Consider the following 27,810-nt stretch of genomic DNA (forward strand, 5'->3'; position numbering starts at 1 on the left):
CACCGTTTCAAACAAAAAAAGAAAAGACCGAGGAAGCATGTCAGATCTAAGCATGACCTCCAGAAATCTGTCCTCCTCTACCCTAACTCTTTATGAAATATCAGTTCTACAGAAGGGTCTCACCTATAGGCCCACGCTTTATCCAAACTCTTTTCAGTTATTTGTAGACCTTCATGAATTTATACGGAAGCTTACTATTAAAATTAATTATTCCATCCTTGAGAAGAAGGGAGTTATATCTGGTTGGTCTAGTTCTACCATTCTTCCCACTGATGATTTCATTCATGTGCCAGTAAGGGCACCATCTAATTATTACCCTCTACAACATACAGGCAGCTTTTTAGAAACTTTCTTTTCTCGTACATCTAATGAATTTAGAATGCTGAAACCCAGCTCTCAAGTGAAACTCAATCTATCTTATAGGGAAACACAGGCAATACAAACTTGGCGTAAGCGCACTGATATTGTGATAAAACTAGCAGATAAAAGGGGTGGTACTGATATCATGGACCTCTCCTCATATCACTGAAGCTATGAGAATCCTAGCAGATTCGGAGTATTACACATTACTCCAATGTGATCCTTCGGATAAGATTTTGGAGGAATATAAGTCTTTTATCAAGTGGGTGGATGACAGATCCTTACTTAATAAACAGGAGAGGGAGTTCCTTAAGGTCACATCCTTTAGGACCACTACTTTCTATTTTTTATCCAATCTCCATAAGTCAACCATTCACCCCCTGGGAGACCCATGATCTCGGGGATAGGATCCATTACTTTGGCCTTTTTCTTTTCAATTGTCTTTTTATTAAATGTTTAGACAGTGCAGTTTTTTTTTGTATGTATCTCAATGAATCACATAATAATATGCAGGAGGAAAAGGACCTGTGGTGACGTCACTGCGCTCATCACATGGTCCGTCACATGATCCATCACCATGATGAGCCATGGTGATGGATCATGTGATAATGTGATAGACCATGTGATGAGCACAGTGACAACATGGTCCGTCACATGATCCATCACCATGGTGATGGATCATGTGATAATGTGATAGACCATGTGATGAGTGCAGTGATGTCACCAAAGGTCCTTTTCCTCCTGCACAGCAAAGAAGAAGAGAAGAGAAGGCGGGGCTGCGCGAACAAGTGGATTAAGGAGAGATTATTATTTTTTTTTTAACCCCTCCAGCCCTATTTTACTAAGCATTCTGTATTAAGAATGCTATTATTTTCCCTTATAACCATGTTATAAGGGAAAATAATAATGATCGGGTCCCCATCCCGATCATATCCTAGCAACCATGCGTGAAAATCGCACCGCATCCGCACTTGCTTGTGGATGCTTGCGATTTTCACGCAGCCTCATTCACTGCTATGGGGCCTGCGTTGCGTGAAAAACGCACAAAATAGAGCATGCTGCGATTTTCACGCAATGCACAAGTGATGCCTGAAAATCACCACTCATGTGCACAGCCCCATAAAAATTAATGGGTCCAGATTCAGTGCGGGTGCAATGCGTTCACCTCACGCATTGCACCCACGCGGAAATCTCGCCCTTGTGAAAGAGGCCTAAGAGTCCAGGTCCATTGACTGAGTTTCAATGTAGATTTTTGACCACTTTCAACATAGCACATAAGGAAATTAGGGGAATACTATGTAAATATGGACCCATTCTACTTGAGGATACAGTCCTAAAAAATAAGTCCCTTTGGTTCCTTCTGCATTAAGATCTACATGTGATTCATCCTTTCCACCTGCAGGTGGACCTATAGGATGTTACAAGTGTCGCAGTCCATCTAGCATCTACTGTAATAGTATCTCAGATGGTGTGGACACATTTTCTTCAGTCTCTACTAGGGAAACAGTCGCAGTCATCTAAATTGTGGGAGCAGTTTTGTCATTTATTTATTGTCATGTACATGTACTATCCAATACATTAGTCACGCTATCCCGCCTATGAGAACCAGGCTGAATAAACACCGTTATAATATTAGAAAGGGCCTGTTCACACATAGTGTGTCCTGAGACTTCTCCCAGGCGCACAATCACGTTCCAGAGTGCCTGCGTTTATTCCTTCTTGAACATATCTCTTAATCCACTCCATCTAGAATCAAAAGATAGAGAATCATTCTGGATAATCCAATGAAATACCTTATCTCCCGGTGGTCTAAATGAGACTATTGAACTAATAAAGAAATAACCAGAAAACTGACTTTTGAACTGAAAACTGAGTTTATATATACATTTACACACGTATATTCTTTCTCTCCTTTGTAGGCAGCCTATCCCTGCTTTCTGTGTAAGAATAGATTTCACTGGGTGATTTATCTGATCTCCTTTTCTGACATCAAACTCCACTTGTGGTGGTATATATATATATATATATATATATATATATATATATATATTTTAGAGTCACTTTATGCAGGTTGCATTTTTAGAATGCACTTTATGCAAATATCTATGGCCTTGTTTGGATATATAGTATATTTTTTATAAATTAGTACTGACTTATTATGCCTAGATTTGCAATTATTACTTGGAGGAGCATGTGCTTATGCGTAGATTCATACGTGTATATTTATACATTTGTAAATTTCTGGATATCTGTTCCTATCTGAATTGTATCATACCAAATCATGTTTCTTTTTTATTTTGTTTCAATCCACTTGTGTCCAATCCTTGTATTTTGGATGGTTTTTGTATTCTGAAGATTAGCTTAGTTGCTGCCTGCTGTGGTTAGCTCTATTTATGTGTGCGCATTTCCTTCTGATTCTTCAGCCTGATGAAGGTGGCGGCCTGCCATTGAAACGCATAGCTAGCTTTTTATTTATACTGTTGTATGTATGTTTTTTAATAAACAATTTTATAGGTAGCAGAGCAGCGCACTTTTGTTTTGTTTTTTCTGCTCCGCGTTGAGCGAATGTGTTCCTATTTGCATTCCGGACTCCACCTGCAGGACCCCCTCAAACAAGCACAGCAGCCTGACCTATCTTCTCAATAAGAGAGACCATGCTAGTCCCTAGTGTTGTGCCTGGATTTGCACAACATGATTTGGTAAAGTATTCTCACCCGGAGCCCTTATCTGGGAATCTCTAGGTACTTCACAAGTGAGTGTCGCCTATTGTAAAATAATACGACGCACTGGATGAACCCGAGATCAAATGAGGTGCTCTCAGTAGAGTAAATTCACCCAATCTATTCAATGGAATCACAATAAAAACAACAAATACACTGGGCACTCTCGAATATCTCGACCAATATTGGATTTAATAAGTATATACTATGTACTACCGTATAATAAAGGGTGCTAGGCACAATTAAAAATCGAAGGAGGAATCAAGAACATACACAATCGTAACAAAAAAAAAAAAAAAAAAAAAAAAAAATCGATAAAAATTCAGTGAATATTCGATAAAACAATTGTTGAATAAAATCGCTAAATGTAATGCCTATATAAATATTCAGACTGAATCAGCATTCTATAGCAGCATTCATGGGTGTAAAAGTACATGACATTCAGATCTGAATGTTCGATCCGAACTTAGTATAAGAAGATAAAAGTCTCAGTCCCATATAAATAACTTTGAATGAACAAGAGTAGTCTCTTGGAATTAAATGTAACTTGTAGTGGGTTATTCGCCCAGAGTTTGTCCAATCGGCGTCCCGCTATATTGGGTTCTCAGCGGCGTCCCGCTGAAATGCTTTGTTGTGTATTCCCAACACACATAAAACGTTATACAAGATTCGAACAGTCTTACCATTCGGTGCAGCAAATGCCCATACAGTACTCTAAACGTTGGTCTTTCGATGCAATCGACCGCAGTTTTACGAGTTCTTACGAATTTCTTCCGTCTGAAATCCCCACGCCGGCAGCTTGTTTGCACGTGGACTTCGATAATTGAGCACAATCTTTTCTTCATCAAGCTTTAAATCGCCTACTGCGTGGCAGACAGTATTTGGACGGGCAATTTCTTACATCAATGTTCCATTACACTTGGCAAGTGATCCTTTGGGGGGTTTGAACCAGTCAATGGAACCAGGGTGTCCCAACCAGTCACCCAAGCTGGTACTTGCCCAGCCTTAAGCTGCTTATCTTCTGCGATCTGACGAGTGCAGGTACATTCAGCTTAGAATAACCGTTCAACCCCCCCAAAGGATCACTGCTATAAAATGCTGATTCAGTCTGAATATTTATATAGGCATTACATTTAGCGATTTTATTCAACAATTGTTTTATCGAATATTCACAGAATTTTTATCGTTTTTATTGTTACGTTTGTGTATGTTCTTGATTCCTCCTTCGATTTTTAATTGTGCCTAGCACCCTTTATTATACGGTAGTACATAGTATATACTTATTAAATCCAATATTGGTCGAGATATCCGAGAGTGCCCAGTGTATTTGTTGTTTTTAGAGTGCAGCCTCTTGTTTTGATTTAGCAGTAATGTAACACTGGCACACTCCACAGCCCAAGTCTTGGTGCAATAGATAAAGGTGGCCCATGATAAACACAGCAAATTGCTAAATCTTCACAAGCAGATAAAGCTCAACCTAAACCTTCATAGCTTTGCAGATACCCAAGACCTCTGGCAGTTGATTCATGGTAAATGCACTTCACTCTCCTAAAGATGCCTTACAGGAGACAAAGAAGGACACCACTAGGTTTTAAGAAGTATAACATAATGGAGTGAGTGTTATCTGCAGGTGAGCGCTACGATCTTTTACCACTGTGGAAAAATAAATAAACTGACCACTTTATTGGGATGGTCTAATAATAACCTTCAACCCAAAGATATTAAAACCTATGAACACAATCACTGCAGTGCACCACTTACCTCCAAAAGCTTAGTGTCTGATGTATATTTGTCCTTCCAGTGATCCACAAACACAAAGTCCAGTGTGTCCACTTCATATTTTTTCTTCAGCTGGGGGATAATATCTTCGGTATTTCCCTCTAATATTTGCACCTGAAAAAAATATGCATGACATTATATATTATATATAGATGATATAGATGTATAGATGAGAGTTCTTCTAAAGGCAGAATGCGTCTGACAAGCAGTATGAAATACATCAGTGAGACATCGCTTTTGCTAAACAAGTAAGCCACCAAACTTTAAAAAAAAAAAAAAAAAGTCAGAATGAGTCCCCCACTGCTCTTGTTCTGATGCTTCCCATCAGCCGATGTGTGTTGAGAGGCAGCAAGATGCAGAGACCACCAGTCAGATGCTATGAGGTGGAATGGCAACAGCAGGAGATCAGTGAGGGAAGTATCACTTCTGTTTTTTATTTTTTCTTCCCTATTTTCCTGGAGCCATAACTTTTTTTTCTTTTTCCGTTCACTTATCCATATAAAGGGCTTGTTTTTTGCGAGACAAGTAGTACTTTATAATGCCACCATTTAATATGGCATACAATGTAGTTCCAATTGGGGTGGAATTGGAAAAAAACGCTAAAACGTTTTACAGGTTTTGTCCCTACAGCGTTCCCTTTGTAGCAAAACTAACCTGTGCCCTTCATTCTCTAGGTCAGTATGATTACAACAATACCAAATATGTATCAGTTTTATATGTCTAAATACTGTAGAAATAAATTAAAACCTTGAAAAACATTTTTTTTTTACATCACCATGTTCTGAACCCCATAACTTTTTTTATAGTTACATATATCTACTGAGCTGTGTGGGGGCTCATTTTTTGTGGGACGATCTGTAGTTTTTATTTATACTACTTTATTTATGCCACTTTTTCATCACATTTAATATTTTTTTTTTGGGTTAGAGAAGCAATGAAAAAATGGCAAATCGGCAAATGGCAAATTCTTGTTACGCCATTCGCCGTATAGTAAAAATATTTTTATATTTTAATAGTATGGGCGTTTTTGGATGTGGTGATGCCCATGATGTTTATATATTTATTTTCTATTATTCATATATTTATTTTTTATCCTAACTAAAGGGGGCGATTTATATTTTTTATATTTTTAAAATATTTTTACATACAGTACAGATTTTGGAGACACCTTCTCATTCAAAGAGTTTTCTTTATTTTCATGACTATGAAGGCATCAAAACTATGAATTAACACATGTGGAATTATATACATAACAAACAAGTGTGAAACAACTGAAAATATGTCATATTCTAGGTTCTTCAAAGTAGCCACCTTTTGCTTTGATTACTGCTTTGCACACTCTTGGCATTCTCTTAATGAGCTTCAAGAGGTAGTCCCCTGAAATGGTCTTCCAACAGTCTTGAAGGAGTTCCCAGAGATGCTTAGCACTTGTTGGCCCTTTTGCCTTCACTCTGCGGTCCAGCTCACCCCAAACCATCTCGATTGGGTTCAGGTCCGGTGACTGTGGAGGCCAGGTCATCTGGCGCAGCACCCCATCACTCTCCTTCATGGTCAAATAGCCCTTACTTTCAAAGTTTTCCCAATTTTTCGGGTGACTGACTGACCTTCATTTCTTAAAGTAATGATGGCCACTAGTTTTTCTTTACTTGCTGCTTTTTTCTTGCCATAATACAAATTCTAACAGTCTATTCAGTAGGACTATCAGCTGTGTATCCACCTGACTTATCCTCAACGCAACTGATGGTCCCAACCCCATTTATAAGGCAAGAAATCCCACTTATTAAACCTGACAGGGCACACCTGTGAAGTGAAAACCATTTCAGTGGACTACCTCTTGAAGCTCATCAAGAGAATGCCAAGAGTGTGCAAAGCAGTAATCAAAGCAAAAGGTGGCTACTTTGAAGAACCTAGAATATGACATATTTTCAGTTGTTTCACACTTGTTTGTTATGTATATAATTCCACATGTGTTAATTCATAGTTTTGATGCCTTCAGTGTGAATCTACAATTTTCATAGTCATGAAAATAAAGAAAACTCTTTGAATGAGAAGGTGTGTCCAAACTTTTGGTCTGTACTGTATATATATTTTTTTTTTACTTTTTTTGTTTTTGCAGCCAGTGTAGGAGGCTACCACATTCACAATGAATATTTTTCTATATTACCACACTCCATACAGGAGCATGGTAACATATGAATTGCTAATTTCTTATGTTGGCCAGCAGGTGGCAGGCCAACATAAGAAATCAGCAATTCACATGAGAGACCCAGTGTATTAAAGTGAATTGCTGGCATCCCCACCGGCTGCACGGATATGCAGGTAATAACCCGGAAGTGCGTGCGTGTTTTTCACTGTTTAAATGCGGTGATTACACTTGATCACCGCATCTAAAGGCTGTAACGACTGTGATCGGCATCATTGCCAGTCACGGTCAGTAGCTGCGGGCCTCTGCTGTTTGAAACAGCAGAGCCCCGCTGGCCATGGAGACCACTGCACGTGCGAGTAGGCACCATGTTTACACATCACTCCAGCGCCGTTAGTGTACGGCACTAGTAGCGAAAGGGTTAAATAAAGCAGCACCTCATTTGCTGAGAGCTGTTTCGGGTGACTGCCCCTCATCAGTGCAGAGCAGAAAGTACCGGCTTAACTGGGTGAGAGAAGTCAGGATTTGGGGGGTACTATCTTTCCTTGGGGAGAGAGCACCTTAGTTGGCATGAGGAGACTTATAGGCCATACATACTCCTCTGTAATATCTCTCCAGAGGAGCATGTATGGCCTATAAGTCTCCTCACGCCAACTAAGGTGCTCTCTCCCCAAGGAGAGATAGTACCCACCAAAATAAGAAAACATGATCACTTTTCTAGAATTATTACAAATTTGACGAGAGGAGAAAAGTCAGTTATGAAAATCACAGAGCATTTTTGCATTGCATTTTGTATGTCTTTGGTATTTTTAACAAAATGCAGCATGCATCAGGTATGGCATTTTTGTCTTAAATTTTTTTATAACGAAGAATGCTTAATAAAATACATAAAATGAGGTTAAAAAAAAAAAATAAATGTAAAAACACTAAAATAAAAAGGTCATAAAAACAGTGTGAAGGCTTCCTTCACAGTTTTTTTTATGGCCTTTTATTTTTGGTTGTATAAACCGCCATGCGATTTCCCTTTCTTTTTTGACCTTTTCTCATATTTTTTTTCTCCGTTTTTGAGCCAGTGGCACTGTACTTTGGGCAAACTTCTGATGTCATAGGGACATATTAAAACTTTTGATCTTTTGGATCCAAGCGCTAAGACCCCCACTGATTGCTACAAGGAGAAGAGAGAATCGCGCACATACTGCCTTCTCTCCCCTTGTTGCAGGAGACAGAATCAAGATGGGCTCATACACTCTCCATTGAGTCTGTCTCGCTTCTTGTCTTCTACAGTATGGAAATACAGCGTGCTACGTGAGCATTTCTCTCTCCTGAATCTAGCAATTCGCAATTGTCTCAGTGCTTGAACCACCATCTCAAAATACAAAGACACTTTAATGTGTAACTGTCATTCTATTTTTATTTTTGTTATATATAGGGACAGTGATGCTGACAATTTCTGTAATATACTTTAATTACTGAAATTGTACATTTCTATTAGAAAAATAGCTCTAAAGTGGCCCATTTTGAGCCTTAGCAATGCCCCTCTGTCTTCTGTTTACATAACACAGTCAGTGTGGAGCATGTCTCTACAGTTATGTAAGGGGACTACGGTTAAGGGGGAGCTAAGGCTCAAAATGGGCTACTTTAGAACTATTTTTCTAATAGAAATGTACAATTTAAGTAATTAAAGTATATTACGAAAACGGTCAGCATCACTGCCCCTATACATTACCCAAATAAAAATAGAATTGCAGTTACGCTTTAAGTAGCTTTCTACAGTACTATGCAGAAAATTTGGATTAGTTAGTATAGGTGGACTTTGCTTTGGGTGTCAATGAAAAAGAAAACTTAGAACAAGACAGTTTACTTTACTGATGCATTATTAGGGTACTTTCACACTTGCGTTGTTGGATTCCAGCAGGCAGTTCCGGCGACGGAACCGCCTGCTGGATCTGGAAATCCGTATGCAAACGGATAGCATTTGTAGACGGATCCGGATCTGTCTCACAAATGCATTGCAATACCGGATCCGTCTCTCTGGTGTCATCCGGAAAAATGGATACGGTATTTATTTTTTTCCCATTTTTAAAGGTCTGCGCATGCGCATACTGGAAGACCTGATCCATTTTTCCGGTGGATTAATGCATTTCAATGGAAAATAATGCCAGATCCGGCATTCCGACAAGTGTTCCGGAATTTTGGACGGAGAAAATACTGCAGCATGCTGCGGTATTTTCTATGGCCACATACCGTAAGAGTGACTAAACTGAGGACATCCTGATACATACTGAACGGAATGCCCTCCATTCAGAATGCATTAGGATAAAACTGATCAGTTTTTTTACAGTATTGAGCCCCTAGGACGGAACTCAATACAGGAAAACTTTAACGCTAGTGTGAAAGTACCCTTACTATTTAACATTTAAAGAGGACCTGTCACCTCTCCTGACATGCCTGTTTCAATAGCTTCATGCATTCCCCATGTAATAACAATTATGAAGCATCTATTCTTATAGCTCTATGTTGTACCATTCCTGTGTTATTTCTACTAGAAGTTATTCATGAATTGCTAGCAGTCTGCAGTAAGGGTACAGAGGGGCGTTAACCAGGCGGGGAGCATCCCTGCACAGTTTGACTCAATGTTATTGTCGTTTTGAGTGTAGGACCGCGCTGCTTCACTCTCCTTCAAGGGGTATCCCCTCACAATGGGATTCTTCCGCACTTTCTAAATGCAGTGACATACGACTCTTCACAACCGCTTTTACCCTCCTGGTAGATGGTATAACCTTTAAAGGGATGTGCGTAATAGTGAAGTACCGCCACAAGAGGTTAAAGATGTACAATTTATTATACTCACATGAGAAATAGTATAAAAAGCCTTAAAACATTTTGCTGTATAGCCTTGTTATTGTCAGACTGTGCAGGGACACACTGCCAACTGATTAACACCCTTCGGTACCCTTATTGCTGACTGCTAACAGTTCAATTATAACTTCTAGTAGAAATAATAAAGGAATGGCACAACATAGAGCCATACGAATAGATGTTCCAGAATAGTTAACACATGGGGAATACATGTAGCTATTAAAACAGGCATGTCAGGAGTGGCGAAAGGTCCTCTTTAAAGTGGATTATTTGCGGGTTGAAAAGACGTGTAACAATGCATACTGAACTTTCCTTAACCAGACTAATTCCAAAAGGTATTCAGCTATTACCTTAATAGAAATGAAATCATGTTAGGCTACTTTCACACTAGCGTTCGGGGCTCCGCTTGTGAGTTCCGTTTGAAGGGGCTCACAAGCGGCCCCGAACGGATCCGTCCAGCCCTAATGCATTCTGAGTGGACGCGGATCCGCTCAGAATGCATCAGTCTGGCAGCGTTTGTCCTCCGCTCCGCTCAGCAGGCGGACACCTGAACGCTGCTTGCAGCGTTCGGGTGTCCGCCTGGCCGTGCGGAGGCAAACGGATCCGTCCAGACTTACAATGTAAGTCAATGGGGACGGATCCGTTTGAAGATGACACAATATGGCTCAATCTTCAAACGGATCCGTCCCCCATTGACTTTCAATGTAAAGTCTGAACGGATCCGTTTGCATTATCATGAACAAAAAAAAATAAATTTTTTTTTTTTTTTTTGTTCATGGTAATGCAAACGGATCCGTTCTGAACGGATCCAAGCGTTTGCATTATAGGTGCGGACCCGTCTGTGCAGATACCAGACGGATCCGCACCAAACGCAGGTGTGAAAGTAGCCTTACTTGGCACCTCAGAGTGCTCTGCTTTCTCCTACTTTTTAATGGCCACCATTTAAATTGTATAGAATCATGTTTTTTTCTTTTTAATTTCAAAACTTAATGGGCTTAATGTATAAAACCACTTCAACAAAAAGTGTCTGTGATGCCTATAGCAACCAATCGGGTAACCAAACGTAACATCTAGGTTTTATTTTAAATAAAAGAAGCTTTTCAGATAACATTTTAGGAAATACCTGGTCATTAACACCAGCAAATTCAATCATCTGTTTGGCTACAGCAGCGAATGCTGGATTAAATTCCACGGTAAAGAAACGTGTGCCAGGCCTTAAAAGTCGTGCAATCCGGACAGCTGAGTAGCCACAATATGTGCCCAACTCCAAGCATACATTTGGATCGGTCTCTTTCACAATTTTGTCCAAGATCAAGCCTGTGATTGACAAAAACAAACAAACATAAGTGTGAATAGAATAAACAGAAAAGTTTATCATACATGAAAAACTGACACTCTCTCCTCCTGGCAGAGTTCCAGTGGGCTACTCCAATTCTTAAAAAGACATTGGCCCTGATTTTCTAATCCTATAGATGGCATATACATAGACAACCTGTCTAGATTGCACCAGGTTTATCACAGGCTGGATGATAAATGTGGTGCAGGGACAGACACATTTCTATGGCTCTATACCATCTATTGGTTGGCTTACTTTGAAGCAGATTTTCACGCCACAATTGTGCCACAATTTTGGCACAAATGCTTGCGAAGCTCCCTCTCCCCCTTTCCCTTAAGCCCTGCCCCCTTGTGAATATGTTTGAAAAAAGTGTAGAACCCTGAATTTTGCCAATTTGTGCAACTTTTAGACATATTTTTGGAGCAGATACATTAGTAAATCTGGGCCATTGTGCGCAGAGGGAGGCCCGCAGAGGTGAAGAGGACCAATCTGGGTACCTAAATGAAACACTTTGGTTCTGACTTTTTTGTCTGGTTTGGGGGTCAGAGTAAATTAGGGGTCTGGTCTGGGGTCTGAAGAATTACTGTGTGTTCCATTTTTGATATTGGACTGAGAGGGCGCTAACATGGATCCTGGCGTTTTAATATGTGATGGAACTTTTGTGTTTGGAAAATACAAGTGCAGTTCTTAGAAACAATGGGTAGATTTACTTCCACTAAAGGCCCCTTTACACTGGCTGAGCATTGGGCAGACAATTGCTAACAACCGTTTGTAGAAATGCTCATTAGCGATGATCTGCTGGTGTAAAGGTGCCGCCAATTACCCATTGAACGTGCAAAGTGCTCATAAGATCCTTTGTGCGGTCACCTAAATCATTGTTTGCCGGCAGCAGATCATGCCATCTAAACTGCACTCTGCTGCTGGCAAACAAGGATTCTGTATGAGGACGAGCGATGGAATTAGGGATCGCTCCTCCACATACTGTCAAGGAGATTGCTGCATGTAAATGCATGGTCTCATTCACTGACATGCAGATGATTGCCAGGAAGGAATGAGTACTGAATTAAACAATGTAAAGAGGCCTTTAGGCAGTTTAATAAACTTACCTGTCCGGGCTCCTTGGCACGGCCGCAACGGGATAGATGCGCAACTGAGCCACGCCCCCTGGTGACGCGACCACATCCTTAGTAACAGGATGCAATGCTCTGTTTCTCCCAGCAGGTTCCTTGTTCCCTGTATTTACGTACCGATTCCTCTGCGCTTCTGACTTCGGCTTGTCTTCTGATCACCCTCTGTCTCTCGTTTGGTACTGCATAGCCTGTCTGGTTCTCACCCATTTCCGTCCGATTCTGATTTTGTGTTTGTTTTTCTGTTGGTGTTTGTCTGTCTCTGCACTTATTTAGTGTAGGGACCTTTGTCCAGTTGCAGTTCTGCCAAATAGGGCTTATACTGCAAGTAGGTGGGGAAAGCGGAGTGGGTTCTAGGTTAGGGCTTACTGTCCTTGTCTGTCCCTACCTAGAGGAGTTACAAACAGTCTTAGGCTACTTTCACACTTGCGTTTGGGGTTCCGCTTGTGAGATCCGTTTGAGGGCTCTCACAAGCGGCCCCGAACTGATCCGTTCATCCCCAATGCATTCTGAATGGATAAGGATCCATTCAGAATGCATCAGATTGGCTCCGTTCCGCCTCCATTCCGCTCTGGAGGCGGACACCAAAACGCAGCTTGCAGCGTTTTGGTGTCCGCCTGGCCGTGCGGAGCCAAACGGATCCGTCCTGACTTACAATGCAAGTCAATGGGGATGGATCCGTTTGACGTTGACACAATATGGTGCAATTGCAAACGGATCCGTCCCCTATTGACTTTCAATGTAAAGTCAGGAGTCCCTATTAACCACCTCCCGACCGCCTAACGCAGGGATGCGTCCTGCGGGCGGCCGGCTTATTCCTCCTTGACGCATTGGAGCATCATCTCGTGAGACGCAAGATTTCCTGTGAACGCGCGCTCATAGGATGGCGAGGTAAACAAGTTGATCTACAGCCTGCCAGTGGCGATCATTCACTGGCAGGCTGTAGATGCGATTTTTTTAACATCAGAAAGGTATATTAGACGCTGTTTTGTTAACAGAGTCTGATATACCTGCTACCTGGTCCTCTGGTGATCCCTTTTGCTTGGATCGACCACCAGAGGACACAGGCAGCTCTGTAAGTAGCACCAAGCACCACACTACACTATACCCCCCCACCCCTGTCACTTATTAACCCCTGATCACCCCATATAAACTCCCTGATCACCCCCCTGTCATTGATCACCCCCCTGTAAGGCTCCATTCAGACATCCGTATGTGTTTTGCGGGTCTACGGATCCGCAAAACACGGACACCGGCAATGTGCTTTCCGCATTTTGCGGATCCGCACATTGCCAGAACTATATAGAAAATGCCTTTTCTTGTCCGCAATTGCGGACAAGAATAGGACATGTTCTATATTTTTGCGCAACGGAAGTGCGGACCCGGAAGTGCAGATCCGCAATTCCGGATCCGAGCAGGACAAAGTCTGTCCCCATAGAAATGAATGGGTCCGCAATTCCGTTCCGCAAAATGCGGAACAGAATTGTGGACATGTGAATGGGGCCTAAGGGTCCCTCATCACCGCCAGTTAGTTAGCCACTTGTTAGGTAGTTAGCGCCCACCGCACCGCAGTCACTGATAAGTCGCTGATTAGCGTCATCGCTGTCGCTAATCAGAACTAGTACTATATAGTATCTGTAAGTGATCAAGACTGATTGCAATCAGATCTATATCAGTACATTAGGGTCACCTTAGCTCTACAAAAAACGCAGTGTTCGCCCGATCAGGCCTGATCTTGTGCGCACACTTGAGTTCAGTCCGCCCCACCGCAGTGACAGAAATGTTTTTTTTTTCTGATCACTGCAAAAACACCGTAAAATCGCTGCGGCGCTATGAAGATCACTTTTGAGCTTTTTGGATCTTTATTAGCGATCGCAGCTTCTTTTTTTTTTTGCACATTTTTTGGCAGAGATTTTTTCATCCACATTGATCGATGCGAATGAAGAAATCTGTGCCGTTCATTTTTTCTTTCAGCCCAGAGGCTGAACGAAAAAAAAAAAAAAAAATCTCATTACCCGTATGCTCAATATAAGGCCTCATGCACACGACCGTGCCGTTTTTTTGCGGTCCGCAAACCGCGGATGCGCAAAAGACGGAAGGCGCCCGTGTTGACGGCAATATAAATGCCTATTCTTGTCCGCAAAGCGCGGACAAGAATAGGACATGTTATATTTTTTTAGCGGGGCCGCGGAACGGAGCCACGGATACGGACAGCACACGGAGTGCTGTCCGCATCTTTTGCGGCCCCATTGAAATGAATGGGTCGCGTGCATGAGGCCTAAGGAGAATAGCAGAAACTCCTAATGCTGGCCATACATGTAATGATTGCGGAGACCCTCAAATGCCAGGGCAGTACAAACACCCCACAAATGACCCCATTTTGGAAAGAAGACACCCCAAGGTATTCGCTGAGGGGCATATTGAGTCCATGAAAGAGTGAACTTTTTGTCACAAGTTAGCGGAAAGGGAGACTTTGTGAGAAAAAATTAAAAATAAAAAATTTCCGCTAAGGGCTCTTTCACACTTGCGTTATTGTCTTCCGGCATAGAGTTCCGTCGTCGGGACTCTATGCCGGAAGAATACTGATCAGGATTATCCTAATGCATTCTGAATGGAGAGTAATCCGTTCAGGATGCATCAGGATGTCTTCAGTTCCGGTACGGAACGTTTTTTGGCCGGAGAAAATACCGCAGCATGCTGCGCTTTTTGCTCCGGCCAAAAATCCTGAAGACTTGCCGCAAGGCCGGATCCGGGATCAATGCCCATTGAAAGGCATTGATCCGGATCCGGCCTTAAGCTAAACGTCGTTTCGGCGCATTGCCGGACCCGACGTTTAGCTTTTTCTGAATAGTTACCATGGCTACCGGGACGCTAAAGTCCTGACAGCCATGGTAAGTGTAGCGGGGAGCAGGGGAGCAGCATACTTACCGTCCGTGCGGCTCCCCGGGCGCTCCAGAGTGACGTCAGGGCGCCCCAAGCGCATGGATCACGTGATCACATGGATCACGTCATCCATGCGCATGGGGCGCTCTGACGTCATTCTGGAGCGCCCGGGGAGCCGCACGGACTGTAAGTATACCGCTCCCCCGCTCCCCGCTACTACTATGGCAACCAGGACTTTAATAGCGTCCTGGGTGCCATAGTAACACTGAAAGCATTTGGAAGACGGTTCCGTCTTCAAATGCTTTCAGTACACTTGCGTTGTTACGGATCCGGCAGGCACCTCCGGCAACGGAAGTGCATGCCGGATCCCAACAACGCAAGTGTGAAAGAGGCCTAACTTGTGCCAAAAAAAAAAATTCGATGAACTCGCCATGCCCCTCACGGAATACCTTGGGGTGTCTTCTTTCCAAAATGGGGTCACATGTGGGGTATTTATACTGCCCTGGCATTTTAGGGGCCCTAAAGCGTGAGAAGAAGTCTGGAATCCAAATGCCTAAAAATGCCCTCCAAAAAGGTACTCGTTGGACTTTCGGCCCCTTTGCGCATCTTGGCTGCAAAAAAGTGTCACACATGTGGTATCGCCGTACTCAGGACAAGTAGGGCAATGTGTTTTGGGGTGTCTTTTTACATATACCCATGCTGGGTGAGAGAAATATCTCTGTAAATTGACAACTTTGTATAAAAAATGGGGAAAGTTGTCATTTAAAGAGATATTTCTCTCACCCAGCATAGGTATATGTAAAAATACACCTCAAAACACATTGCCCTACTTCTTCTGAGTACGGCGATACCACGTGTGACACTTTGTCTGTGGCCGGCCGGGCGCTCCTCCTACCGGTAAGTTAAAGGTCTGTGCGGCGCATTGCTTATAGCACAGACCTTTCACTTACCAGTAAGAGGAGCGACCGGCCGGCTACAGACAGCGCAGGTAAGTATAATGCTTCTAAAATTGCTAAGTAACCATGGCAGCCAGGACTGCAGTAGCGTCTTGGCTGCCATGGTAACCGATCGGAGCCCCAGCGATTAAACTGGGACTCCGATCGGAACTCTCCGCTGCCACCAATGATGGGGGCGGGGTGATTTTAATTAGGGGGGGAGAGGGGAGGCCGCACTGGCCACCAATGAATTTAATACTGGGGAGGGAGGGCCGTACTGGCCACCAATGAATTTAATACTGGGGAGGGAGGGGGGGCCGCACTGGCCACCAATGAATTTAATACTGGGGAGGGAGGGGGGGGGGGGGGGGCCCGCACTGGCCACCAATGAATTTACAGGGGGCTGTGATCCGCACAATTAACCCCTCAGGTGCCGCACCTAAGGGGTTAATTGTGCGGATCACAGCCCCCTGTAAGAGATCAGGTGCTGCCAGGCAGCAGGCGGCAGTTATGTACACAGTTCTTAGTATATTCTAACTTGAAGCGTCCCCATCACCATGGGAACGCCTCTGTGTTAGAATATACTGTCGGATCTGAGTTGTCACGATGTGAAAACTCAGATCTGAAAAAGCTGTTATGCAGACGGATCCGTTCTGAACGGATGCAAGCGTTTGCATTATAGGTGCGGATCCGTCTGTGTAGATACCAGACGAATCCGCACCGAACGCAAGTGTGAAAGTAGCCTTAAAATGCACCAGATTTATCACAGTGGCTGATGATCAACAATAAATTTAGGAGGTGTAAACTTAGACTAGACAATGTAAGGGTACACTATTACGATACGTCCACATGTGACAGAAAAAACTGCGGATCTGCTGTGGATCTGCGGCAAAAACTGCATGTATTACATGCTGTTTTTTGCCTCAGAAATTACTGTGGATTTCACTCATTGCAAAAAGTTAAATCCACAGTAGAGAGCTGCAGCATAGAAATCTGCACCACTAGTGAATTTACACAGCAGATTTTTTTTTGCAAAACGAGATTTTAAGAAATCTCATTCACTTTGCTGGTTTCGTACAATGCTGCGGATTTGCCACAGGAAAATCCATAATGGCAAATACATGGAGTATCCACCACATGTGAACATACCCTTAGATGGCTTACTGAGGGATATTTATCAAGACTGGCGTTTCCACACGCCAGTCTTGATCCCTCTGTGCCGGATACCTCTTAATTTATTAAGTGCATCTCTGGTAGTCCATGCTCCAGCAACTGTGGTCTACTCCAGCCAGGAACTGGCATATACTTCAGCTGTAACTTTTTTCTAGAGTAAGTTATAGTAAATCTGGCGGCCCGCGCTAATCCCTGCCCCTCCTGCTAGACCCTGCTTCTTTTCCCGTGAAAAGTTTAAAACGTTGCTAATTTTTGCGCACATATGGTGTGCGCCATAATTTTTACATTTTTTAAACCACTATTGTGGAGTAAAGACATTAATACATGCCCCTCACTGTGCGCCAACATTCTGGCGCACAGTGGAGCATGTTAAGCCAGTCCCTTTCATGTGAAGTCATGGCAATTTCCCTGCAAAGGAAATGTGTGGTACCAAGTTAGCCAGTAGAAAACTGGTTTATTGGTCTCATTAAGGCTGGCTTCACATCATCATTTCATTTTCTGTTCTTTTGATCATTCAGAAGAACAGAAAAACAAACAGATCCTGTAAAAAAAAAAAAAAAAAAAGAACCCTGAGCACATGTTGCATCCTTTTTAGCCATTTCCATCTGAGATCCGTTTTGCATAATGCTTAAAATTCGGAATCCGTATTTTTTTTCTGTTCTTCTGACAGATCAGAAGAACGGAAAATGTAACAGTGATGTGAACTTGGCGTAAGAGAAACAAAATAAGAGTCTTACATGTATGATACCTTTTAATGGCTAACAAGAATATTATATTATGCCTGACTAGTCGTCTTGAAAGCTCTCTCAAAAGTGTCTGAAGAAACAGCAACATATGTACAAAAATACCAATTCCCTGCAAAGTCACATCGCCTTGTTGAGCATAATAAAAAACATGTCTAGAACACTTAAAGGCTATGTACAACTTTGGAGGCAAATTTTTTTATGATTGCATTTTACTCATTTTGGGATACAAATAATTTTTTCAATTGGTCTTTATTAAAAATATTGAGCCGGTCTATCACAAAGGATTAAGGGGGTCATTTAATAAGCTGAAATATACCTAAATTAGGAGTACTTCATGCACAGATTGCGGCGTAATGGTTACCTGCTCCGCAATCAGCGACTTCTCCCTGCTCATGCAAAGTAGGCGTGACATGGGCAGGGAAGGGGACGGGCCAGTACACCCATCTCATTTACCATTTTCTACGCCTGTTTCAGGTGTAGAAAAAGGTCTACATGTAAGACAGCTCGGAAGTTGTCTTACATTTAGAAGTGGCACTGGATACACCGAAGTTATGAAGAGGCCAGCACCTCTTCATAACTTCGGCTATCTACCGCAAGCGATGGGGCTTTATTAAGACAGGCGTCTAAAACGCTGCTCTTAATAAATGTTCCCCTAACTGTTTGTCTAGCTGTGTGAATCATACTTTTTACTTTGTGCCTGTCATCTAATAACCCTTATCTCTAATTTACTAAGAGGTTATATACATTTATTTAAGCCACATTCTTATCAGTAAGATAAGAACTGAGCTATAATTAGTGTTTAAATTAGAGATGAGCGAATCGAATCCCATGAAGTGGAATTCCATCCAAATTTCAGGATAAACTCGATTTGCCTCGAAGCCGAATTTCCTCGTGCTTCGTGTAAGCGAATCGATTTAACCTGAAATAGTGTAAAAAACAAAAAAAAATTATACTTACCCCCTCCTTTTGCTCGCGACGGGCCGCCATCCGCCATCTTGATTGAAGAACTCGGCCGCAATCCGTGCGTGATGATGTATGACGTCACCACGTCGGCCAGCGTGATGACGTAATCTTGCGGCGCACAAGATTTTGCGTCGGATCCTCAAGCAAGATGGCGGCGGCCGGCCTGTCGCAAGCAAATGGAGGCAGTAAGTTTGATTCAATTTTTTTTGTTGTTTATGTTAATTTTACACAGCTTTTTACACTCTGATACCGCGATCATGTATGAACGCGGCATCTGAGGGGTACAATGACAGGGGGCGGCGCTATCGCAGCTCCCTGTCATTGCACCCACTACTTACAAAAAAAATGCGCTTCGTGACGAAGTAATTAGTCACGAAGCAAATATTTTTTTAAAATTCGGTGAATCAGCCGAATCAAACGTTTAAAAAAAAAATTCGCTCTTTGTATGCGGTATGTATACTGCAATTTGGGATGTTCTCTTATGATTGTATTTGATAATAATAATAATAAAATCTTATTGAACCATAAAAAAAAATTCGCTCATCTCTATTTAGAATGTCAGAGATCACAGATCAAGTTTAGCTGGCTGTCAGTTTAGCTGGCTGACGGACCAGAGAGAAAATTCAGATCCCTCTATTAGAGCATCTCAGCCCTGTACAGAGAAAAGGGGTTCATATTTGTAATAAAGACCAATTTAAAAAATGATTTTTAGCTCAAAATGAGTACAATGCAATAATAGTAAAAAATTGTCCCCAAAGGTGTACATAGCCAAGTGTAGCAGACGGCATTCATTTTCATTAGTAAATCTGTCCCAAATAATTCATATCGGTCACCTCATCTTCTCATGTAATCTTACCCTTTTGGTCTCCAACATTCATGGCCCATTCTTTTTTATGACAGTATTGGTCAATATTATCAATGACGCTCTGTGGGTCTCCACGCGTTGCATTTTCCAGAACATACTGTAAAACTCTCTGTTCCTTGGTGTGATTCATGAAGATACCTTTGATGGCAACTTTTGTTTCATAAAAGATAATCTTAGCAAAGGTTCGCCGTCGATCATGTAGAACAACGTACAATGTTAAAAGAAGCAGGATACTTGCAGCCAATAGTAATAACGTACTAAGCTCTATCATCTGTAATAAAAAAAGACAGTAAATTGGTAAGCAACCTGTTGACTTACACATACTTTAACCCCTTAATGACCCCGCCAATATGTTTTTTTCCCTCTCCGCCTTCCAAGACTTTTTAAAGGGCATCTGTCAGCAGATTTGTACCTATGAAACTAGCTGACCTGTTGCATGTGCGCTTGGCAGCTGAAGGCATCTGGGTTGGTCCCATGTTCATATGTACCCACATTGCTGAGAAAAATTATGTTTTAATATATGCAAATTAGCCTCTAGGAGCAAAGGGGGCATTGCCGTTACACCTAGAGGCTCTGCTCTCTCTGCAACTGCTGCCCCCCCCCCTTCCTGCACTTTGATTAAAAGGGCCAGTCAGTGAAAATGTAATTACGCCTGCCTGGCCCTGCCAATCAAAGTGCAAAGGGTGTGGCAGTTGTAGACAGAACAAAGCCTCTAGGAGCAACAGCAACGCCCCCGTTGCTCCTACAGGCTCACTTGCCTATATTATAAGTTCATTCTTCTCAGTAATGTGGGCACATATGAACATGGGACCAACACACATGCCTTCAGCTGCCAAGCGCACATGTAACAGGTCAGCCAGTTTCATAGATACAAATCTCCTGTGACAGGTGCCCTTGAAGGGATTCTGTCACCAGGTTTCACCCCTGTCAGCTAAACATATGCTGATGTTCAGGGCCTCATCACGATTCCTAATGTGGGCTTATAAATGTGATCTGTAGCCTTATTTTGCTAACAAACAGCTTTTACTAACCTGTCACTCAAAGAAATAAGGTGCCCAAGGGGATGTCAAGCGATGCAAGGTGCCCGCCGCACCCACCGCCGTTCGTGCCCAGCGCCGCCTTTCCAGACTTCTGCGCCGCCTCTTAATCCTCTGTGCCGCCTCTCGCTCTCCCTCCCCCCCTCCTGCTGTAAGATCTCACGCGTGCGCACAGGGCTCTGAGAGGCTGGCGCCAGAGTGCAGGTCATACAGGGAATTGAGCAAAGTGCCGGCGCATGCGCACTTCGCTGTAAGAAGCCAAATGGAGAAGTCCGCACGGGCGCATCAGGCAGAGCCCTGTGCGCACGAGCGAGATCTTACAGCAGGAGGAGGGGGGAGGGAGGGAGGGAGAGCGAGAGGCGGCACAGAGGATTAGGAGGCGGCGCAGAAGTCTGGAAAGGCGGCGCTGGGCACGAACGGCGGTGGGTGCGGTGGGCACCTTGCATCGCTTGACATCCCCTTGGGCACCTTATTTCTTTGAGTGACAGGTTAGTAAAAGCTGTTATTTAGCAAAATAAGGCTACAGATCACATTTATAAGCCCACATTAGGAATCGTGATGAGGCCCTGAACATCAGCATATGTTTAGCTGACAGGGGTGAAACCTGGTGACAGAATCCTTTTAATATTTTTCATTCACATAGTCGTATGATGGTTTCCTTTTTTCAGTGCAAGTTGTATTTTTTAATGGTACCATGTAACTTACTATAGCATATATTGGAAAATGGAGAAAAAAAGTTCTTTGTAGGGTAAAATTTAAATAAATAAATTTTGCCATGGCTTTTTGGGTTTTGTTTTTAATGACAGTTCACTATCAGCTAAAAATAATATGATGGCCTTGTTCTGCAGATCAGTATCAGTACAGCGATTCCAACTTTATATAATTTGTATTATGTTTTGTTACTAAAAAAAAAAACTTTGAAAAAAAATATACATTTTCTATATTCTAACCGCCATAACTTTTTTTTATCTTTTCGTCTACAAAGGTGGGTGAGGGCTTGTTTTTTGCAGGGTGAGCTGTAGTTTTTACTGGTACAATTTTGAGCCACAGTACATACCAGTTTTTGCTCACTTGCTCATCTTGGACAACACTTTAATCCTTAGAAGAGAATATTGGAAATGGAGATCTTTCACACAATTTAATTCCTGCAGAACATGTAGTGTATGCCATATGAACCTAGAGACCTTTTTGAGGCAGTTTTGCACTTCTCATGTTAAAGAGGTGACACTTTGATGGAGAGTTTACTTTGTCCCCGAGTATTTTACCTGACATTATATTTCCACTATAGATACACAACAGAAAAAGGCATTTAATAGATTTTTTTGTTCTATGGTTTAAATTGTTATTTGAATTGCTCAGTCTATGGTATGATCTAAAGTGCAAATCAAAGCTAACTACATTTAGTCTTCCTAAAATTCAGTATTTTATAGCTCCTCTGCAATTCTTTTATTCTGGCCTGTACAGTCAGGCCAGAAAAATATGAATACGGTTGTCCAGCTACAACCCTAATTTTAGTAACGGACAAGATAGCGCTGTACCTTAAGTAAAAAAGGCACTGACCTGGTTCGCGCTGCTTTGTTCCAATGCTAGAACAGTGCGGCTTTAAGGACACATCACCGCTGAGGCCAGTGATTGGCTGCAGTGGCACAAGTTTGCAAGTTGGGGACCGGGAGGAGATGCAGTAGCAGTGGCAGGCGAGTGTCTTTGTTACTTTAGATACAGTGCTGTCCGTGCCGTAGCTAAAATTCAGTTTAAAACTGGACAAACCTTTTAAGCTTAAATGTGTCCCCCTCAGATTGGGTTGCACCAGTTGTGCAAAGTAATTTTGATAAAAATACGTTTCTTAATTTGATCTGGATGCTGGGTTTACTTGTGATTTTTCTTGTAGTACAACACAATCTAATACATCTATTTAACATGTTTTACCTGTAAAAGCTGCAATCATGGTAAATATCAACAAAGCAATTACCGAGACAAGGAATGCAATGTGTTAACCAATTTGTGTGTGTGTTCTTAAAATCCCCCATTCTGTTTATTAGGGAGCTGTCATACTTGTCTTAAGTTGGACATACACATGAAATGCATACAGGCAATTTAGTCAACAGGTGTCCCTCCCGCCTGCCTTTATTTCAACAGGCTAAAGGGTACCTCTGGCAACAGTTAGGGTACGGCTACACGGCAACAATAGTCGCGCGCCACCCGTCGCAAGAAATCCCAAACTGCCGGAATTCTTACAACGGGCATCCTATTCACTTCTATGGGATCAACGCTACTCAGCGAACCTGGTTGCAATGGCTGTCGTGCAACCAGTGTTGCAGTGTAGCCATAACATTAACGCCGGGTTCACATCGCAGTTTACTTTTCTGTCAGAAGAACAGAAAAATAAACCCAAAAAAATTATCCTGCATGCAGGACTTTTTTTTCCCCATCTAAAATAATGGATCTCAGACAGAAATGGCTAAAACAGATGCAAAATATGCATACCTGAACAGATGCTTAACCCCTTAAGGTGAAATATGGCAGGGTCCTTAAGGACCAGGCCATTTTTGGCAAATCTGACCAGTGTCACTTTATGTGGTGATAACTTTTAAACGCTTTTACTTATCCAGGCCATTCTGAGATTGTTTTCTCGTCACATATTGTGCTTCATGACAGTGGTAAAATTAAGTAAAACATTTTTTAGTTTTATTTATGAAAAAAAATACCAAATTTACCAAAAGTTTGTAAAAATTAGCAAATTTTTATTTCTCAACTTTTATAATAGATAGCAATACCTCCAAAAATAGTTATTACTTTACATTCCCCATATGTCTACTTCATGTTCGAATCATTTGTGAATGCCATTTTATTTATTGGGGACGTTAGAAGGCTTAGAAGCAAATCTTGACATTTTTCGGAAATTTTCCAAAAAACACTTTTTAAAGGACCAGTTCAGGTCTAAAGTCACTTTGTGAGGCTTACATAAGAGAAACCACCCAAAAATGACCCCATTTTAGAAAATACACCACTCAAGGTATACAAAACAGACTTTACAAACTTTGTTAACCCTTTAGGTGTTCCACAAGAATTAATGGAAAATAGAGATGAAATTTCAAAATGTCAGTTTTTTGGCAGATTTTCCATTTTAATCCATTTTTTCCCCAGTTACAAAGCAAGGGTTAACAGCCAAACAAAACTCAATATTTATGGCCCTGATTCTGTAGTTTACAGAAACACCCCATATGTGGTCGTAAACTGCTGTACGGGCACACGGCATTGCGCAGAAGGAAAGGAACTCCATATGGTTTTTGGAAAGCAGATTTCACTGGGATAATTCTAAGCTGCCATGTCACATTTGAAGACCCCCCTGATGCACCCCTAGAGTAGAAACTTCCAAAAAGTGACCCCATTTTAGAAACTACACCACTCAAGGTATTCAAAACTGATTTGACAAACTTTGTTAACCCTTTAGGTGTTCCACATGAATTAATGGAAAATAGAGATGAAATTTCAAAATGTCAGTTTTTTGGCAGATTTTCCATTTTAATCAATTTTTTTCCCACTAACAAAGCAAGAGTTAACAGCCAAACAAAACTCAATATTTATTGCCCCGATTCTGTAGTTTACAGAAACATCCCATATGTGGTCGTAAAATGCTGTACAGGCACACGGCATTGCGCAGAGGGAAAGGAATGCCATGTGGTTTTTGGAAGGCAGATTTTGCTGGACCGGTTTTTTGACATCATGTTCCATTTGAAGCCCCCCTGATGCACCCCTAGAGTAGAAACTCCAAAAAAGTTACCCCATTTTGGAAACTACGGGATAAGGTGGCAGTTTTGTTGGTACTATTTTAGGGTACATAAGATTTTAGGTTGCTTTATATTACACTTTTTGTGAGGCAAGGTAACAAAAAAATAGCTGCTTTGGCACAGTTTTTATTTGCTATTTACAACATTCCTCTGACAGGTTAGATCATGTGGTATTTTTATAGAGCAGGTTGTTACGGACGCGACAATACCAAATATGACTATTTTTGGCTGTTTGTTTCAGTTTTACATAACAAAGCATTTTTAGGTAGGGTATCATTTTTGCAAGATGAGATGACGGTTTGATTGGCACTATTTTGGGGTGCATATGACTTTCTTTTACAGTGTTCACCTGAGGGGTTAGGTCATGTGATATTTTTATAGAGCCGGTCGAAACGGACGTGTCGATACTAGGGATCGACCGATATTGATTTTTTAGGGCCGATACCGATAATTTGTGAACTTTCAGGCCGATAGCCGATAATTTATACCGATATTCTGGGAATTTTCATTTTTGCGCCACCAATGAAGATAAGTCTCTCAATCATCCATATACAGGAGGCGGGAGCTGGCTGCAGAATCACATAGCCGGCTCCCGACCTCTATGAGCGGTAGCTGCGATCCGCGGCACCTGAGGAATTAACTACCGCGGATTGCAGCTATCGCTCATAGAGGCCGGGAGCCGGCTATGTGATTCTGCAGCCAGCTCCCGCCTCCTGTATATGAATGAATGAAAGGCTTATCTTCATTGGTGGCGCAGCGGCCACAGCCCCTCCCCTCCTCTTGTCTTCTCTTCTGTCATTGGCGGCAGCAGCAGCAGCAGCACAGGGGGAGGAGACACTGCTTCCTTCTCCCCTGTGCTGCGAAGGGAACACAGAACGCGCTGAGAGCAGCGCGTTCTGTGTTCCCCATACGTTATCGGTATATCGGCAAAATAGATGCCGATAACGTTCAAAATCCTCAATATCGGCCGATAATATCGGCCAAACCGATAATCGGTCGATCCCTAGTCGATACCCAACCTGTGTGAAGTTGGCACCCCATGTTTTTAAATTTCAAAAAGAAATACACCATTCGTTTGTGCTGCGTTTGTGCTGGTTTGTGCCGGTTCCTGAGATACTGCGCGTTAGATTTTTCTGAAGCCCCGCCCACTTTCCACCCCATGTTTTTAAATTTCAAAAAGAAATACTCCATTAGTTTGTGCTGCAAAAATAAACGTTTGCGCCGCTTTGGTTTCCGAGATACTGCGCGCGTGATTTGCTGAAACCCCGCCCACTTTCCACCCCATGTTTTTAAATTTCAAAAAGAAATAGGCAGGATCACCTTGGGGGGGGACATGCTGCATTATCGGAATAATGCAGACATTTCCGGATGGCCTCAAACCGGGTACGTGTCATGGCCGTACTGTAAAGTGGGGTCTGGTAGAGGACGTCCCCACTCCAGTAATGCCTGACACTAGGTTTTTTGACTAGGCCCATATGCAGTACGAGGCCCCAAAACGTCCTCATCTTGGCTGCACAGAACGGAGTCCAGCCACAAGGGCCTAGCTAAAAAGGAGCCTGGGTGTTGAGCGACGAACTGTTGGGCGTACAGGTTCGTCTGCTCCACCATCAGATTCACAAAGTGGTCACTGAAAAAAAGACTAAAGTAGTCGTATTCAATGAAGCCCACTGTGGAAATCTGGATTCCTGGTTGGCCTACGAAATCAGGAATCATGGGCTCAAAACGCTCTGGGGTATACCAGACAAGTTCACCGGTAGGGGGCTCCGGTGGACTTAACTGGTGGGCCGGAAAACTAGTACGAGCCCCAGAGCTTCTCGTACTAGTGTGGGCCACAGGGTCCCTAGCATAGCGGTCCCCTTGCTCCGCCTGGCGGTGTCTCCGCCGTCTTGGGGTCTCATCATCATCGCTAGATGATGAGGAGGATGCGGATGACAAAAGGAAAGTGCAGTCATCCTCGTCCTCACTGGGGCTCTCGGACTCGGAGGCAAGCTGGGCGTATGCCTCCTCAGCCGAGAACATCCAGCGGGCCATAGGGGAGTGTGTGTGTGCGTGATAAACTTTATTTTGTGTGCGTGTGTGTGGGGGGACGGGTGTTAGCAAACCTATCCTAAACCTAACAGACAAAAAAAAAAAAAAAAAAAAAAAGACAAAAAATGTGAATTTTTTTTTCAAAAAAAATTCGAACTCACTGATCAACCGTCCGAAGTTGATCAGCGGTAGGGTGTGCGATGCGCTAACAGTGGCCGGATGCTAAGAGTCCCGGCCACAGTCAGCGTACACAGAAAAAAATAAAATAATATGCTTGTGCCCCAAAAAAGTTGTGTGGGGGGGGGCGGGAGGGCGGCAAGCTGCAGCACACCTGGGGGGTCTAGGGTCAGGGTTAAAAACATGGGGTGGAAAGTGGGCGGGGTTTCATCAAATCAAGCGTGCAATATCTCGGAAACCAAAGCGGCGCAAACGTTTATTTTTGCAGCACAAACGAATGGTGTATTTCTTTTTGAAATTTAAAAACATGGGGTGGAAAGTGGGCAGGGCTTCATAAAAATCGAACGCGCAGTATCTCAGGAACCGAACCGGCACAAACGTTCATTTTTGCGGCACAAACGAATGGTTTATTTCTTTTTGAAATTTAAAAACATGGTGTGCCAACTTCACACTGGTCGATACCCAATATGTTTACTTTTCTTTTTTTCACTATCTTCCATAATTTTTTCCCCTTTATTTTGGCAAAATATATATATATATATATATATATATATATATATATATATATATATATATATCACAAGGAAAGACACCGCAGCACATCCGTTGGTGAAAAATAGTGGATCTTTATTCACCCTTGCGACGTTTCAGTCCACTTGCTGGGACTATTATCAAGCTTGATAATAGTCCCAGCAAGTGGACTGAAACGTCGCAAGGGTGAATAAAGATCCACTATTTTTCACCAACGGATGTGCTGCGGTGTCTTTCCTTGTTTTATATCGTACACCTTGGTAAGGTGTTCACACCGCTGGCACCCATCGGTTTGTTACTAGGTGTGCTGCCCTGATTCTACAAAGTATATATATATATATATATATATATATATATTTT

At 42.5% G+C, this 27,810-nt stretch overlaps 1 protein-coding gene across 2 annotated transcripts in view; it reads right to left on the reverse strand.

The window, feature by feature from the left end:
• The window catches only part of COMT (catechol-O-methyltransferase), a 150,353-nt gene that overhangs the window by 11,141 nt on the left and 111,402 nt on the right, over positions 1-27,810 (reverse strand). For both annotated transcript variants that reach the window (XM_040416324.1, XM_040416323.1), the window contains exons 2-4: positions 19,881-20,160; positions 10,985-11,178; positions 4,842-4,973 (exon numbers count right to left, since the gene is read on the reverse strand). In XM_040416324.1, the coding sequence (XP_040272258.1) occupies positions 4,842-4,973; positions 10,985-11,178; positions 19,881-20,160 (606 nt within the window). The remainder of the gene's footprint in view (positions 1-4,841; positions 4,974-10,984; positions 11,179-19,880; positions 20,161-27,810) is intronic.

Source organism: Bufo bufo, chromosome 2 (assembly GCF_905171765.1).
Source record: "Bufo bufo chromosome 2, aBufBuf1.1, whole genome shotgun sequence".
In the NCBI taxonomy this organism is placed as follows: domain Eukaryota; kingdom Metazoa; phylum Chordata; class Amphibia; order Anura; family Bufonidae; genus Bufo; species Bufo bufo.